The 17,691-nt window shown below is 37.0% G+C and overlaps 1 protein-coding gene across 3 annotated transcripts in view; it reads left to right on the top strand.

Moving 5' to 3' along the window:
• Nucleotides 1-17,691, top strand: part of COL12A1 (collagen type XII alpha 1 chain) — a 101,876-nt gene that overhangs the window by 70,730 nt on the left and 13,455 nt on the right. For all 3 annotated transcript variants that reach the window (XM_086743764.1, XM_086743766.1, XM_086743765.1), the window contains 11 exons: nt 1,007-1,149; nt 1,533-1,642; nt 7,698-7,847; nt 9,034-9,111; nt 9,742-9,828; nt 10,706-10,759; nt 11,288-11,383; nt 13,335-13,388; nt 14,640-14,693; nt 15,934-15,987; nt 17,110-17,181. In XM_086743764.1, coding sequence (XP_086599890.1) covers nt 1,007-1,149; nt 1,533-1,642; nt 7,698-7,847; nt 9,034-9,111; nt 9,742-9,828; nt 10,706-10,759; nt 11,288-11,383; nt 13,335-13,388; nt 14,640-14,693; nt 15,934-15,987; nt 17,110-17,181 — 952 coding nt within the window. The remainder of the gene's footprint in view (nt 1-1,006; nt 1,150-1,532; nt 1,643-7,697; nt 7,848-9,033; nt 9,112-9,741; nt 9,829-10,705; nt 10,760-11,287; nt 11,384-13,334; nt 13,389-14,639; nt 14,694-15,933; nt 15,988-17,109; nt 17,182-17,691) is intronic.

Here is a 17,691-nt window from a genome sequence, read left to right as displayed (position 1 = left end):
ATTTTTCATGAGAAGCCAGAAAATAAAGCTCACTTTAGACTGAGTCAGCAAAGCAATAAAAGCATCCTGATCCTAGTGGCATAGTTGTTTCCATATCTGACATAACTTGATATCCAAGTTATAAATAGTGTTGCTGTATCTACTTTAATATTTTCTTTCTTGCACTATGCTGTGTGGCACTGTTGATCTAGTGATTGTGCTGTTATTGCAGAGTGTCCATAATTGTATGTGTACATGAGCTTTGCCTAGAATACAGAGCAGCTTCTCTCTTCATTTTAAGGTTTCTATATTTATGTTCATGAGGCCAAATCCCCTTCTCAATTCCCGTATAAAGGTTAAGGAGAAGCAGAAGTTATGTCCTTTCTTACAGATATCTTCCTGCATTCCCTCTCTTCCCCTTCAGAAAATGCTGGAGGCCATTTAATACGTGTTTTTATTTACTTTAGGGTTTCTGTTTTTTTAATGTCTAACAGTCTGAACATCGCAAATCTAAACCTCAGCCACTGCTGAAAGAGGTGGAGCCCAAATATGCCACCAACTGCAGGGAATACATTAAATACAGTCTTCATTTTATCTGTGCCTGAAGGGCACCAATAGTTAAGTGCTGTTTTCTATTCCTGTCTAAAACAAGCCAGATGAAAAAAGAATAAAGCTACGGTCCTATTTTCTGTACTTATTGTCAAGAGATTTAAAATATGTGTAGTTTATGCAGAATCTTGCCACAGGAATACATCTCCATGAGTTCTTGGTCATATTCTGTCTTCCTCCAGAACCATGGTGCCTGGACCAAATGAAGACAGGCTGAGTTCCTCTTAACAAATCACACAATTATTTTTATCATAACGTTCTTTTCTACTTGAGAGAGTGGTTAAAATGCTCAATTCCATTGAATGCTGTGGTTTCCCTGTTACTTTAATGCCTTTTCTTTGAAAAAGAGTAGATGATGAAGATTTTATTTTCCTCATGTGTTTCCATATGAAAAAATGTCCTCATATTGTCTTAACAGGGAGATTCACCCAGAGGGATTGCCACAGGCATACACTATCATTCTGTTATTCCGTCTACTGCCTGAGTCCCCCAACGAGCCTTTTGCAATTTGGCAGATTACAGACAGAGATTACAAACCACAAGTTGGAGTTGTGCTTGATCGTAAGCATGGTTTTGCTTATTGTGTAGATAATTTATATATTACATTACTTTGCGTGCATTCTTCCTAAATGTTTCCAAACCCAAGGCATTCTTATATGGTAAAAGGATTATATATTTTTAGTTTTAAAATATTTTTTTCACTTTGTACATAAATTATTTTTTTTCAACTAAGAGTAATTCAACTAAGCTACTTTTCTACTTTGGTATTACCTCTCTCTAAAACCAAAGAAATATATATTTACATACTTAGGCATCAGTAAGGCCATCTATAATCTATGTTTACCTGTTTAAGTAGTATACTACATTCTAGCCATAAGTGTATTTTAGGATGATGGTTTCAGTACTACATGTAAAATGAAATGTATGATTTTCATTTATTGCAGCTGCCAGCAAAGTACTGTCATTCTTTAACAAGGATACAAGGGGAGAAGTTCAAACTGTAACTTTTGATAATGATGAAGTAAAGAAAATATTTTATGGAAGCTTCCACAAGGTAAAAGATCGAAATTATAAGTGTTACTTTCAAGCACGCAGAAGTCATTGTCAGTTATATCCAGTCTTTGTACAGTACTGTGAGTTGACATACGGACTTACAGATGATGTAAAACAAGATCTCTGAAGTTACAGCTCTTCATTTTTTTTATTGAGTTAAAAGCCTACTTTGAATCAATGTAAGAGATTTGTCAAGATCTCATCAAGAATGTGTCAAGATTGTGTAAGTGGAGGGATATATCTGAACAAAAGATGATAGCTTGATTCCTGGCACATGAAAGAGAAAGAATAAAAGATAATCTGGAAAAAAAAAAAAGAAGGAAGTTGTCATGAGAAAAGATTGGGGGGCACTGTAGTGATTTGGAATCATTCAGAAAAGAAGAACATATAGCCACAGAAAGTAAGTAGCTATTGAATGACAGAAAAAGGCAGAGAACTAATTTTGGTAGGTGAATAGCATATTGAGTAAGATTCATATGCTTAACAAACATAATACATGTGTGTATATATATTTTGTGTGTATTGGTGTATTTTTGGATTAAATTCACTGGGCCCAAAATATTCCAAAGTAGTATTAACTGAGGAAGCAACGATACTGACAGAGTGCCCATAAAAGATCATATAATCTATTTGCAATTTAGAAATAAACTCATGTTTTCTGAGTTGTCAAAATTACTGCTGAAGTCCTTACATGTTACTGCATCTACCTTCAGTTGTGATCATTTTGTGCTCGCTTTTCTAACTTTATGCACTGAATTATGAAAACTTCATCCTGCCAGGCTTCCTTACCTCTAGTCATCAGGAGGTGTTTAACTCAGGGTACCTATATATATAAAACACAATTTAAAAAATATTTTTCCACTGTGTTAAGCATATATGTTTATGACATGAAAGTGAGTTGCAATTGCAACATTTTTGGTCAGCTGAAATGCACGTGCTCATCTCCCTTCTGTTTAGTTTAGTTTTTTCTGATGACTAAATATGGCTGGAGTATAACATTTGTTTTCTTTATGATACCCTCTCCTGCATGACTAGTCACTACTGCATTCTGTCAAGGATACAGATAAGAGGTTGCCTCTGTCAATTTGCTGATACTGGAGACCACTTTGTCAACCTAGCCCTGCTAGGCTGAAAGAAGGGAAAGCTAGCTGGTGCCAGCATTGTTTTGTGACTTTATCTGTTTAAAACATGGACGACTACAATAATAACATAGTACTATAAAAGCTATTGGTTTCCCCAGATTTTGACAGACAATCATTTCCCAAACTGCTTCTATGTCATATCCAATTATTCTTATGTTTATAATTTGTTTAATGGCTAATTATTTTTGCATCTATGACACCAAGTTGTGTGGTGCCGTCGACACGCTGGAAGGGAGGGATGCCATCCAGAGGGACCTTGACAGGCTGGAGAGGTGGGCCCATGCCAACCTCATGAAGTTCAACCAGGCCAAGTGCAAGGTCCTGCACCTGGGTCATGGCAATCCCAGGCACAAATACAGGCTGGGCAGAGAATGTATTGAGAGCAGCCCTGAGGAGAAGGACTTGGGAGTGCTGGTGGACGAGAAGCTTAACATGAGCAGGCAATGCGCCTTTGCGGCCCAGAAGGCCAACCGCATCCTGGGCTGCATCAAGAGGAGCATGGCCAGCAGGTGGAGGGAGGTGATTCTCCCCCTCTACTCTGCCCTGGTGAGACCCCGCCTGGAGTACTGTGTCCAGTTCTGGAGTCCCCAACACAAGAAGGACATGGACCAGTTGGAGAAGGTCCAGAGGAGGGCCACGAAGATGATAAGAGGGCTGGAGCACCTCTCTTATGAGGACAGGCTGAGAGTTGGGGCTGTTCAGCCTGGAGAAGAGGAGGCTCCGGGGAGACCTGATAGCGGTCTTTGAGTACCTCAAGGGGGCCTACAAGAAAGATGGGGAGAGGCTGTTTAGTAGGGCCTGTTGCAATAGGATGAGAGGTAATGTTTTTAAAATAGAGGGGGGTAGATTTAGATTAGAAATTAGGAAAAAATTTTTTATGATGCGAGTTATAGAACACTGGAACAGGTTGCCCAGAAAGGTGGTGGAGGCCCCATCCCTGGAAACGTTCAAGGCCAGGCTGGATGAGGCTCTGAGCAACCTGATCTAGTCGGGTATGTCCCTGCTCCTTGCAGGGGGGTTCGACTACAAGACCTTTGAAGGTCCCTTCCAACCCTAACCATTCTATGATTCTATGATTCTAGAAGTTTACGTCACTGGCTTTGTGACTGATACATACAAGTAGGCTTGGATCACACTTGCGTTAGGCAGCCTCTATTTTATCCTTGCTATTTGACTTCTTGCCTGCCTTTTTTTTTTTTTTTTGATAGCTTACTGGGACAACTGGATTTTAAAGAACTGTATTAATCTAGTTGAGTGAGAAAAACTGTCAGTAAAGGCTAGGATAGATATTGCAACTGTAAAAGTTGAGTCATTGTATCACCAAGAAGTACTGTTAAAATACAGAATGTGTGTTCATGCCTCACTTTAGATACTAGTGTGAGAGTTGAGACTTCCCTTCTCCAGGTCAGTAGTGCGAAGCTCCCTACATGCTGTCCTGCCAGCAGTCTGTTTTGAGTGTCTGCTGCTAATTTAATTGATATTTGGAGTCATGTTTTTCCTTGCAGTTCCTCTAAATGTGATAGAGCTGAGCAGAATTATCTAACAGCACTTGCAGTCAATCTCTGCTCATTTATTAGAGCAAATGGAGAGCAACCAGCAATCCCAGCAACACTAGCAGTTATGTGTAACTATTTATTACACTTGCTGGTGAAAAACAATTATAGGGGAAATAAAAATCCAGCATTTTGTATTATTTTAATAGTTAAATACTCTCATACATATGAACAGCAAACAATCCTAAGATGCCAAATGATGTACAGGAGTAAAAGCAATTTGCAAATTATCTTCAGCTCTGAAACTAAGAATTCTTGCTTGTGAGACTATTTCTTAAGCCAAATCAACCACGTATCAGTTATGTAGTGCAGTGTGTCATTCCCCATCTTTTTTTCCCAGAAAGGAAACAAAAGTTTGGATTTTGATAGTATTTAAAGTAACCGGATAGTAGCCTTGATTTGAAGAGCTTTATTTGGGATTTTTCACCATATAACTGAGCTGACCCCTCTGGATTCTCTCCAGTATGATGACTGAGATTGCTAGATGAGTCAGGTTGTTAATGATAGCATCATGGGATTCCCCAGCTCATGTGCTGGGAAAGCCTTATGTATTAGCCATGTTGATTATCTCCTAATAAAGGATAGCAGTAGTTTCAGCTGGATGAAGGAAGCAAAGTAAGATTAACACATTTCAAAAGGTACTTTTGCAATTTCTCCTGCCAGTTTCAAAGAAATGCCAAATCTTCAGAATGCAAGAAGATGTTTTCCAAAATATCAAACATTTTTTAATATTCATTCGATGACTTACTGGCTCATTCAGTGAAGCACAGTTAACTACACCTAACGGTGCAGGGAAATTTACTTTGGCATACTTGAATGCTTTGTGTAGCATAGCTATGGTGAAAGCTGTTCAATCTGGCAAGTTCCACAGGAAAAATCCTGACTGCCTGAGACAGTCATTAAATTTGTAACTGAGTGTTTTGGAGAGACAGACGACTTCTATTTTCTTATTCTTACCACACTAGACTTCCTTTTAGATTGCAGTTTTGCAGTAGTTAGCCACAGGAAATTTGATAATGAGTGTATGTTTTTTCTGCTGATGTACATACGGTATAATAGTTTGCTTAGCTTATTGATGTGGTTCATTTAGCAGTAGATCAGAACACCATCAAACTTTATCTTAGACGGCATCCAGAGAGAAAGATTAAAGTGTGTTTTCTTTCTTAAAACCTCAATGCCTTCTGGCACTGGAAATGGTCAGAAGTGATGTTTTATGTTGGTATGTTACAAATTGAAGAGAATGCCTCTGTTAACAATTTGTTCAAAACAAAATGTAGTACGATTGAATACAGAGATGTTTTATTTACTGTAAACACTAGATGAGTACTTTTGTTAGATTTATGACTGGGACATGAGATTCAGGCTGGAATTCAGAGCTGGCATTAAATCAGCAGTGAGCTGAGTCAATGACCTGGGGGAGCCCTGCTTACTTTTGACAGCTGAGGTCACTTCTTCTTTGGATAGACAGTGCTCAGCAGTCATTGCTGTTTGAACACTTTCAAATTGGTGACTCCATTCAGCATTCTGATGTAGATTTACCTCTCTGAAGTTTTGTGTGCAAATGAAAATACAGTCATATGATTCACTATGCAGATGTCATTTGATTTATTTAACTTGTGACAAATACTTATTCCAGTAGAAGGACTTGCAAGTTAGATACCTTTCAGAATTAGTAAATTACATCTGTGATGAGTTTAAACTGTTTGATGTATTAGTTAACCTGTTAAATTTAGTCATATAATCAAATAACTGAGTACATGATTTATAAATTATAATGAATGTAAAGTTTTGGCATGGTGCTTATTTTATTTTGTGGAAAGTTTGGTATGTAATACCAAAATATTATTTGGAAACACTCGGTTATCTTTCCACTATTTTTTTATTTGGTCAATGAACAACATTGGAAATGTTAATTAAAAACTTGCATACAAAGCCCTGAGAATTAAACTGTGATGCCAACTGAATCTCAGATGACAAAAAATGAGAGTGTTTTTTTCCAAAAGTCTTAATTTCAATTATATAAACATAATGTTTAAAGAGTTTTAGATAAGCTATGCTAATGCATTGGCGACGGCTCCACATGGGAAAATATTTAATATGGAAAAAAAGAACAAATTCTCAGGAGATAATTCAGGCATTTGTTGACTCAAGACATTTAAGGGAATCTCTGCTACAACTTTATGCCAGTTTTTTTAAGCAGTCATCAAATAGCAATATGTTTCTGAAGAGTTATGTTCTGTGATAACAGAAGCTTTAAAACATAAATACATACTTCAAGGTTTATTTGCTGCTTATGTTACTACGGTGATATTTTAAAAATTACGTAGATGTTATAAAGATGCATATAAAATACACACAGTATATAAGGTATATAAAGACATTGAAACCTTTCTGTTGCCTTGAGATTTTCTTCCATCAAATACATATTAGATTTATTAAAATGTCAGACCGTTGTTTCTTTTTTGGAAACTCCTGAATGTCTTCTGTTTTCATAGATATGTAGGAAATTCACTTGCATAAAATTCACCATATGTACTATAAATTTTTTGAAAGGTAACCTTTGCTTCAATTTTGTTTGTTTTTCTGTTTAAGTTTTACTGTGTTTTCCCCAAGCACTTCATTCTCTTCTCCTGGTAAACTTACCCTCCCTGTGTTAGAATAATTCTTTTCTCCCTCCTAAGTTTCCCTTATTTCCAATGATTAATCTCTTCCTCTTCTTCCCTGTTTCTCCTTATTTTGGTATATGTTTTTGTAGCCAAATTTCTCACATGGAAATTACTCTCTTGCATCTTCTGTGTTTTGTCATTTCTGGGCAGGCTTTTCTGCTCACTTCCTGTATACTCAATGCAACTAATGCCTCTGGTTGAGTCATCTGTGGAAACTGAACCCTGGATCTTTGGATCTGAAACAACCTACTCTGTGAGCTACAGACAGAGCCTATTAGCCAGTGGGAAGTCACAGACTCATAAACCTCTTGTGTGGTCCCAGCCATCAGAAGAGGACAAGAGGAGCTTATATTAACTTCCTCTCAAAAATTCTTTTTATTTTTTAGTTTTATGCCATCTTAAATCAATTTCCAGGCAAGCTTTTAAAAATAGATTATTGTAATTCAACTATTATATTAAATAGTACGTCTTAGCTGTGCTTACATGTTCATCTTACTGACCTTCAACACATTTTAAAGGGGCTACTAATGTCATAGACTTTCCTTGAGTTTGAATTTTTCCACCAGTTGAAAGTAAAGCAGGATTACTAGGAAGAAAATTTAAACCAGTATTACCTAAACTGTGAAATACTGTTAAAGTATTAAAGTAAATATGCCTATGTGCTTTTTCTAAATATTATGTTAAACTTTTTTCAGGTTCATATTGTTGTAACTTCATCAAATGTTAAGATTTACATTGACTGCAGTGAAATATTGGAAAAACCAGTCAAGGAGGCTGGGAACATCACAACTGATGGCTATGAAATACTTGGGAAACTTCTGAAAGGCGATCGGAGATCAGCAACAGTAAGCAATAAGCGTTAATCTATTCATTAATGCAAGCCTTTGACATTTTCTGAGGAAAGAGATTAGAGATTAAGGACTGCTTAGAAACCAGTATTGCACCCAAAGGTTTCAAGTGTCTGTACTGCAAGACCCAATATACTTAACTGAGAAGTTTGGTCTTTACAGCTTCTCATTCTAGCAGGATTGCAAGAAGAAAAATCTAATAGCTGAAAGTTGCAATCAGGTAAATTCAAACAAGAGCAGAATTTTTTTTTTCTTGTAATAGGGGGAGCAGTTAGTCATTGGAACCATTTACTGTGGATTCTTTATCATTGGGAATCTTTAAATGAAGATTATTTTGTTTTTATAAAAGACATACTCTAAAGAACAGCTTTTAATTCTGGCAAGTCCTGTGGTCTCGCTTGTACTGGGTGATCAGAGTAATCCCCACTGGCTTTATGATCTATAAATCTATAATGAAAAAATGGCTGCTGCTGCTGTGAAGGGCACATGAACTGTCTTGATGGATTAACTATAGTTAAAATGCAATCAATGCTATTACCTGGGCTTCACATTAGATGATTTAAGTCTTCAATCAGACCCATGTGTGCAAACCCTAACACCTGAAGATGATTCTTGGTGCTCAGGACCAAATGTTTGGTTGTATATATCAAACTACAAGATCATAGGTCTTGGGGTGAAAAAAGAGAGGAAACTGCTTTTACCATACGGTCTAACTAAGGTTCTTCAGCCTTTCTGCAGAACTTTTCTCTGCTAATGTAAGTGGAAAGTTCCATACATGAATCTGAATTAATGTATGACTCAAGAACCACAGTCCTTAGAGCTGGTCCAAAAGTTTTTCAGCCAGATTTCATGTTGAAGTGCAGACACTGAGCTGATGTAGAAGTTCATCAGTATTATTAATTAAGTACTGCAAAGTGTTGCTTGAGTCACTTTATTTGGTTACCTTTTGCTCCAGAACAAGACCAAGCATCAGTGCTTGAAGTCCTTGTAGCCTTATGTAAGCTTGGTTTAAAATTTGTTATTATTTTAAAGTAATTTTTCTGTTAGTGTCAGAGGTGAAAGTCTGAATGATGCTAACTACATTAGAAATAAATTGTTTGAGGAGTCATTTTTAATGATAATGCCACTAGATTTCATAAATAACATCTCTAGTATCTTTCAAGAGTCCTCTTTTGTTTTACAGTTAGAGATCCAGAATTTTGACATCGTATGCAGTCCAGTCTGGACCAGCAGAGACAGATGCTGTGATCTTCCTTCTATGGTAAGTATAAATGAACAAGAGGCTGTTCAGAAAACTGTTATTAACAGCAAATTTAACAATATAACTATTAGCCTGGTATTATACCTTGTACTGACAGCACATCTGAATCACAGTTGTCAGAGCAGTGAGCAACGCTGCATTTAAAAGTTTTGTGTCTGAGGGAGAAAGATTGTCATGTGATAGAATTGAGTCCCTTAAGAATTGTGGAAAAAATATCAGTTATATTTTGTATTTCAGTGATAATTAAGATCCTACGTATTATGAATGGAATAGCTATATTTTTTTTTATTTGAAAAGTTCTTAGATTGTCATTCAAAAAGTAACTAGTTTATTCTTTGTCAGTGCAAGCTGATTGTCTAATGGATATAAATATTAGAACAACAGAACTTGCATATGAATTTGATTTTGCCTATGCCTCTGTTTTTAGAGTCTTGTATAGCTTGCAGAGAAAATTAACTGAAAATATGAAAGGTCCTGTAGAAATACTTGGAAACCATTGTTTAGCTGTGAATTTTACTTGTAGTTGAAAACAGGTTAATAGAGAATCTTGCTGTTATTTTTGCAGAAAAATACACTGCCACCAAGTACTTTTCTTTAAAAGGATAGTAATCGTTGTGATTGAATTTTCAGAGAGATGAAGCAAAATGCCCAGCTCTTCCAAATGCTTGTACCTGTACTCAAGACAGCGTGGGACCTCCAGGACCCCCTGGACCAGCTGTAAGGAACTATTAACAACAGACAGATTTTCTGATTTTTAAATTTATGGAAGTAGTTTTGTGTTCATTTTGTGAAACAAGGATTAATCACAGAGATAGTTTCTATCAGCATGTCCATAACATTATGGTAATCTATTCCCCTTTCATCTTAGTTTAAAATAGAGTTGGGCAGCTCCTACCACCTCTACTTGTTTATATAATAATCCTTTTCCCGTATTTCCAATGTGATCACTATGAATAGCTTTTTATTGTTTTATAGGTTGAAAGAATTTGGCCCTATCTCAGCCGTCTTGCACTTCATGTACAAGATATTTTTTAATGGACTGTGCAAATATTTTTCCTAAATACAGAGTCCGGATTTCTGTCCAAGGAAAGATTCTTTACTCTGTCGGGGAAATCAATTAGTTGTTACGTTTTTTTTTTTTATGTGGAGAGATAGTAATCTATGGAATGGGTATGCTCCTACAATTGCTTTGAATATAAGAGAGTTATACTCAGCCCAGTAGTCCTACTTTGAAACTATCGAAAATGCTGCATGAGGAATCTGAAGCCCAGTTAAGCTGTCTGGCAGTCTCCTAGAGAGGTATCCAGAGATTTTGATGAATATAAATTGAAGAAGTTTATATCTGCAGAGACAAAAACGACAATAATTTTTCATAGCCTGAATTGGCAAGGCTGAAGCTGATGTGGTTTGCTTGAGATTCTGATGCATCTTCTCTTCTAGTACTCTTTTTAAGCAGTGTGATCTATAAACTTCAGAACTTTGGGCTTTCACGTAAGAGTTTGATAAAGAGGATTCATAACGCGCAGCAGTGTAATGTACCTTTGCTTTCCCTGTATGTATGAAATACTTTTTTCTTTCCAAATATTCAATTTAGGGTGGCCCAGGTGCAAAAGGTCCCAGAGGTGAAAGGGGTTTGACTGGATCATCTGTAAGTATCTTCCTGGAATGCATCTGTATTATTGCTACATGCTTACCTGTATGGAAATTTGTATACTTAGTTCTATGTCGAACTAAGAATAGAGATTAAAAATTTAATTGGAGATATGCCCATATGTTATTTATGCACAGCCTGACTATTTGAGACTATATATACAAGCTTATGTATATATGTAGCCTCAAAGGCATTGACAACACATCAGGAAACTAGAGTACATGCATCAGGGTGTTAATACACACTCTGCAGCATTGTTGTCCTTACTTCTGTACAGAGGAGACAGCTATACTTCTAATTAACACTGCCAGAAGGTGTGTATTGGCCTGAGACCACGAACATGAATGACAGAATAGCTTATGAAAGGATATACCACTTGGATAACTGTTACCACGGTTGTTCTGACCTATTAAATGTGTCTCCAGGCTTCTGACTTACCCTAAGTGTCTGGCCCAAAGGATTTTGCAGTTAGAGATCTAAGAAGGGGTTGTAATTTACAATCATGGTTTAATTTTCTGCTTTAAGGGACCACCTGGTCCTCGTGGTGAGACAGGTCCTCCTGGCCCTCAAGGTCCCCCAGGTCCACAGGGCCCCAACGGGCTGTCAATCCCAGGAGAACCGGTGAGTGGCTGTTCTGAGTGTGGGTGGCCCTGTGTGTGGAGAGCTGTCCATGGGGGTGGTGGTTTTGGGAAGAGGGTGGCAGCTTTGCCCTGACATTTGTTTTTTCCCTGTAAAGCAGTAGTATCATGAAACAAGTCTCTTTCCGAAACAAGTCTTTTCCAATGCAATAGCATTTTTTGTCCTGAATGTTACACATGCTTATGGGATGTCTGTGAAGGGACAGAGTCTAAGCATTGTAATGTACATTGTGCTACTGTGTTTTTTTTCTCTTATAGCTTTTCTGTAGAGTTGCTAGGCCTTCAAGTTCTAGGACTCAAAACTACCAAACTGTTATGCAGGAAAATTAAGGATCCAATATTACTCTGAAGCCTTTCTCACAGATTTACGTGCCCAACTTCTATTTTCTAGGCTTAAATCAGTAGCTGAGAGTTCAGAGAGGCAAATGGGTGCCTAGATCTAGGCATACAAAATAACCCTTCATTCTTAGGAGGCTATCTTGTCAACAGCATGAATATTTTAGCAAGGGGCTACTTCTGATTTCATGTACATGCTTTCAAATCCAGAGTAACTCTGTTAACATCAATGAAGTTTCACCAGATTCTGTTTTTCAGAGCAGATAGCATTGGTAACCCTTTGTCTACATTCTAAATCTACGAAGACTGCTTTTGCCGTATTTTTCATAAGTAATCACTCCAAAAGCAGGAATATAATTATGATGTTTCCTGTTTAGAAATAGCTTAAATTTTAGTGTAATCAGGAGATTTTTGTATGAAGCCTTTGATTAAAATATAGCATTTATGAAAACAAATAATAAAATTGGTCTCTGATTGTGCACTGTCTCATTTTGCATTTGAAACCAGGTTACCTTCTTAGTCTGTAATGTAATTTGGAAAATGGAAAACAAAATGTGCTTTAATATTAGGTACACCTTCTGTTTCATAAGGGCAAAATTGTAAAATTTTGTTAACCAATTTAGATCTTTTCAGTTTTTTGTTATATAGTGGGAGGAAAAACTTCATCAAGATGGCCTGGAGGTGCCAAGCAGCACGGAAGGCCAAACACATTCCTTTTACATGTGGAATACAATACATACTCTTATTTGTCCCATTCAGTTTGAAAAGCTTTGAAGAATGAAAGCACTAACAAAACCAACATAATTCTTGGAACTTCTCATTATTTAACAATGTTAGAATGCCACTTTTGAGTCATGTAATTTCATTTTTTTGTATCAACTGCAATTCACCTTGGCAGGCTATGCTTACAAATTTTTTGATTATTTGTGTTTCATCAACAGTTATTAATGCTGGATTATCATGCAAGCCATTGTGGAAAATAAATCTTGTAGTGTCAAATTTAGCTCATGTGGGTTTAGACTGTGCATTTATACTACAGTGCTGTAGTATATGTGGAATGCAAGGAAGCTGTGAAAGGCAATATGTTGCTTCTTTATGTTCTTGTGTCCCAGAAGTTTGTAATGCCTTTTAAACCATGGGTTAGAGAAAAATAGTGATACTTTAAAAAGACTGAGCTTTTATCTTTCATGAGTGTGGACAGGTCAATTCACCAGTTGAGAAAGATAGGGGAGATTGGGAGAAAACGCGTAACCCTTCCCTGCTTTCCTGCTTATGAAGACGTAGATATCAATCTCTCTTACTGAAAAGTCCGTGTCACTTCATTATCGAAGTATGTTCCCCCTCCAGATGTCTGCTTGCCTATGTTTTTAATATGTCAGCCAGTCATCTTGCATTTGCCACTGTTTGTGAGGTGATCAGTATTGCTTCAGTTAAGAGGTATATGTGTCTTGATTTATTCCATGATACATAGTTGTTTTATGGATTCCTTAGTTTAAATATCTTGCAGGAAACATTTTGTGTCCATTTACACAAATTAATTATTTTGCTGATCTCTTCTGTAATTCAGAATCTCTAACAATCATTTATGAAAATTATAGGGTCGTCAAGGAATGAAAGGTGATGCTGGCCAGCCTGGACTACCAGGGCGATCTGTAAGTTGACACTTAGACAAGATAATATCATTTTACACTATTCTTGATGCCATTTGGCTGCTGAACAGCTGTCTTTGACATCACTAGGAGCCATGGGCTCTTCTCATACCTTCCTAAGCAATAGTTTTGGAAACATAATTATCTTACACTTAGGAATTTGAAATGTAGGAAATAGTAAACCATTCAAAACAGCAAAAGTGAAAGAACAGCTGTGCTGACTCAAGCCAAATGTCCATCTGGACAGTTGTGAATGCACAGGGACAGATCATTGGATTAGGAAAAGTACACTGATAAGTCCCCAGGAAGGTCCCTCAACTTCTGACCACCTGCAGTTAAATGTCTTCCTGATATAAAAATTGCAGAACCTTTGTCAAATGCCTCTTCAGGAACGTTGTCTAATTGCTTTCTACTTTTGGAAGTCAAATGATCTTGGGACATTAATTGTATGCTTTCTGAAAGAAGAAAGCAATATTAAATTTCACTTTCTTGCAGATTTCTGTATTGGAAACTAGGATTAGGTTTTAAGGAGAAAACACTAAGGGGTTTTTTTTTTGGATAATGAACCAGATTTGGATAATCTAAGGTCATTGATCTGCACATGTGGTGACATAACTAATATTCCTTGGTTACTATATTGTCCTTGATTTTACTATAGGAGGTGCCTAAATGTTGTTGTGGATTTAGTTTCATAGATCAGATAAGGTCAGTTGTGGACCAAGGGCCTTGTATTCTTTACCTATTTTATTAGTCGTTATAATTCTGAGTAATATACATTTAGGGAGTAGTAATCCTATAGAAAGCAATGCTACATCTTGGTGTACAGTGAGATTAGACAGAAGAGGGGGAAGAACATGACAACATGATACAAAACTGTTCAATATCCAGTTCCTTTAACAGTGGTTCTGATCCTACAGAGTGTTGAATGAAATTATTGCTGAGCATCCTCTAATGTAGCCTGACTGATTAATTTTAGGGTTTATTCTCTACTCAGAAACTACAAGGAACAGAAACAGAGAATTTAGAATGTGCACAATAAAGCAGCAGAATATTAAAAAATAGGACAATAGCGGGAAAAGAATAATAAAGGAAGAGTCTAATTTTTCTTTCTTTAGATACCCTGTGATGTAAATGCTAAAAAGCAACAATGAAAAAAGTTAAATATTTAAATGTGTGCATATATACTGGGATGATTAGCATAGCAAGGATGTTTGTTCTGTCATGGATACAGTTTATTATTCCTTTTCCCTCTAGGGAACTCCAGGTTTACCTGGTCCACCTGGCCCAATGGGACCTCCAGGAGAAAGGGTAAGGTTTCCTCAGTTTATCTTCTGAAAAGACCAAGTAATGTACTGTTTTTCCCTTCTTTATCATATCTTTCTATTTTCAAATGCTTTTTCAAAAGGAGTCCTTTTATCAGTATCCAACCTGGAGTGGTAAAAGGAGAAGGACTGAAAAAACCTAGGGGTGAAAATCTCCCCAGATAGCCATAGAGTAGACAGACAGTTTGTGTAAAAATTGCACTGCTCACTCTCCTGACCAGGTCCTCAGATGCCTGCATTGATAGAGCAGTATGTCCACTGAGCAGGGCTCTGATGAGGTACCTAGCCCTGCTGTCTTCCACACGCTGTTGCTGCTGCAGGGGATCCCTTTGAAACTCTACTTGTCTCAATATCTGGGAGATGTCATATCCGTAGAGAATCTATCTGTGCTATTCTTACTGTGAAGGTCAAGTTTATTCCTTAACCTTTGACCATCTGGAGCTAATAACTTTTCTTTGTCTTGGGAGATTCTGAAATGTCTTCATTATGAAGGGCATGCACACAGATATTTCATTGTGGAGTTGCTGCAATCCCTTTCTTCTAATTTGAGGTCAACTAAGCAAATCTCTTTTGTCTTTACAGTGACGTATCACCTTTGAGATGACAAAACAATGAATTACTTTTACAGACAAAATTAATAGCAGATATATGCATTTAAAGTTATCCTTTAGGGTGAGTTGATAGCTGGAAATCAAAACAGACTGCCATGTGATAGCCAGTTGCCAAAGAACATGCTATGGGATTGATGGCTCGTGGTGGGCCATAGACCATCAATGTTAATTCGTGAATGCTTTGTTAGATTATTGAAATGCGGTTTCACAGCAACTCTTCTTACAGGTGAAGTGTCTGAGAGGAATGTTCTTTTTCATTTAAGTAGAAATCTCAGATTTTCCAGCTAATCTGTGAGTGAGAGAACAGCAAAAAGGGAAATCTTGTTCCTCTAGGATAGAGCAATGATTCCTTTTCTTAAAAATGTTGAGAGAGGCTCATTCCATCTTCAGTTAATCAACAGCTGCTGAACATCTTCTAAATTGGCTGAAGCTCATTGCTCCATAGCCTTCTCCAGCATTAGTTGTGATAGCTATTTTTATAATTTACATTGTGGATAGGTTTTAAAATGCATGCTGGTAGTAATCAGGAATATAGCAATTACATAATCTTAAAGACCGTTTTAATCAGGCTGCAATCTTAGGTTAATCTCTAACCATGCTTTTGTTTTTGAATAGGGTTTCACAGGAAAAGATGGTCCCACAGGTCCCAGAGGCCCACCAGGACCAGCGGTAAATATAATTTTGTCTTTGCTATACTCTGAAATAAGAGACCTCAGCCAAGAGAAAGCCACATTGATATTTTCAGTTTCTGTCAAATATGAAATGGATCCTTTGTTTAATATCCTGAATGGATCTGGGAAACTCTCAGTAAAAGGTGAGCAGACAGCTGTGTAAAGCATGTCTTCACAAACATTCATAAGAGTGGTTTTGAAACTGATTTCTGCCAGTGTAAATAAGGGAAGAATCAGTTTACTTGGTTCTTTAGGCAAGATCTTTAAATGCATAGCTAGGTCTACTGAAACCAATCAGCTTATTACTTGTAGTCTGGTGAAAACAAATGCTGTTAATACAAGTTCTTCTTGTCAAGAGTATTTGAGGATTAGTTTTTGCTTCAAAAGCTACCTCAATGTGTCTTGTGGGACCATGTTAGAAAAGGTGCTTCTTGTCAGAGAAAAAGATACCATGTTGGATCAGACAGCCCGAGATAGGCAAGTTGCTGCAGTTCCATGTTACCAGGTCCAGCCAGTAGCAAGGCGGAAGATGTATTCCCAGTAGGCACATGCACACATTTACACCACGTGTATTTATATAGACGGGGTCTCTAGGGCAGGGTATTATTTGAGATGCCTCTGCTCCCCCATGATTGTCTTTCTGGTGCTCCTTTGTAAATGTGCAGATAAGCTTTTATCATATAACCTAACATTGGTCTTTTATTTATTGATATTTATGTAGTATCATTAGAATGACTTTTAGGGACTTGTTGTGGACTTTTATATGGATCATAGGCTTGCTAGATGAAGTTAGAAGGCCAAACTTTTGCACTCCTTTATGAAACTGTTACTAAGAGTGATACCAAAACATATAGAGACTCTCTGCATATTTAGATTCAGAAATGCCAGTTAAACTGTGGTATTATGTAAAAGGACACATTTCCATGAAGAAACAAACTATTTTTTTTTGGAGGAAAGTTTTCAAGCCTTGTATGTACCTAACAGCAAAAAAAAAAACAAAACCCACAATGATAGGAGCCATTTTCAGTATTGCTTTGCACTCCATACAGTAATGGATTTCTTATTGGCACATAGGCTGTTGTGGATTTCCACAATTCACTTTACATATTTTCTGCTGTAGGGTGCCCCAGGAGTTCCAGGAGTTGCTGGCCCAAGTGGAAAACCAGGGAAACCAGGAGATCGTGGGACACCAGTAAGATAATGATACACTTATAGTATCAGATTTAAAATTACAGTCTGTTGATGAATATAAGACTTCTTGCTTTAGATACTTGTCTTGCACTTATGACAGTGGTTAATACAGTGGAGCTGACCTAAGACCACAAGCCTTTTTTTCAAACAATTTTATTTTTACAGTATGTCATTTTTCTGAATTTAATAGCTGGGGCTGGAAATTGTGGTCTCTGGTTTCCACTAAAAAGATCGTAGGCTATTATATGTGCCAAGACATATATTCCTACACTGCATAAGCATGAAGAACTGGGTCAGCAAAATGAGTGGAAAGTCTTTATATTTGTGTGTGTGTGTAGTAAAAAAGTGGTACACTGCTGAAGGTGGACAGTCTTTGATAATATTATATAATCACTTCTATTTTGCAAATATTTTATGTTTTTTTACAATGTGATTTTGAAATTATTTGGAGGTGGTTCCTGTGGGTTCTGTTCAAACCTGTAAAGTTAAAGTGCATCCTGAATAGGGAGAA

This window comes from Chlamydotis macqueenii, chromosome 3 (genome assembly GCF_036417535.1).
Source record: "Chlamydotis macqueenii isolate bChlMac1 chromosome 3, bChlMac1.mat, whole genome shotgun sequence".
Classification (NCBI taxonomy): domain Eukaryota; kingdom Metazoa; phylum Chordata; class Aves; order Otidiformes; family Otididae; genus Chlamydotis; species Chlamydotis macqueenii.
Note: the sequence above shows the minus strand (reverse complement) of the source record. Positions and strands in the feature narration are given on the sequence as shown.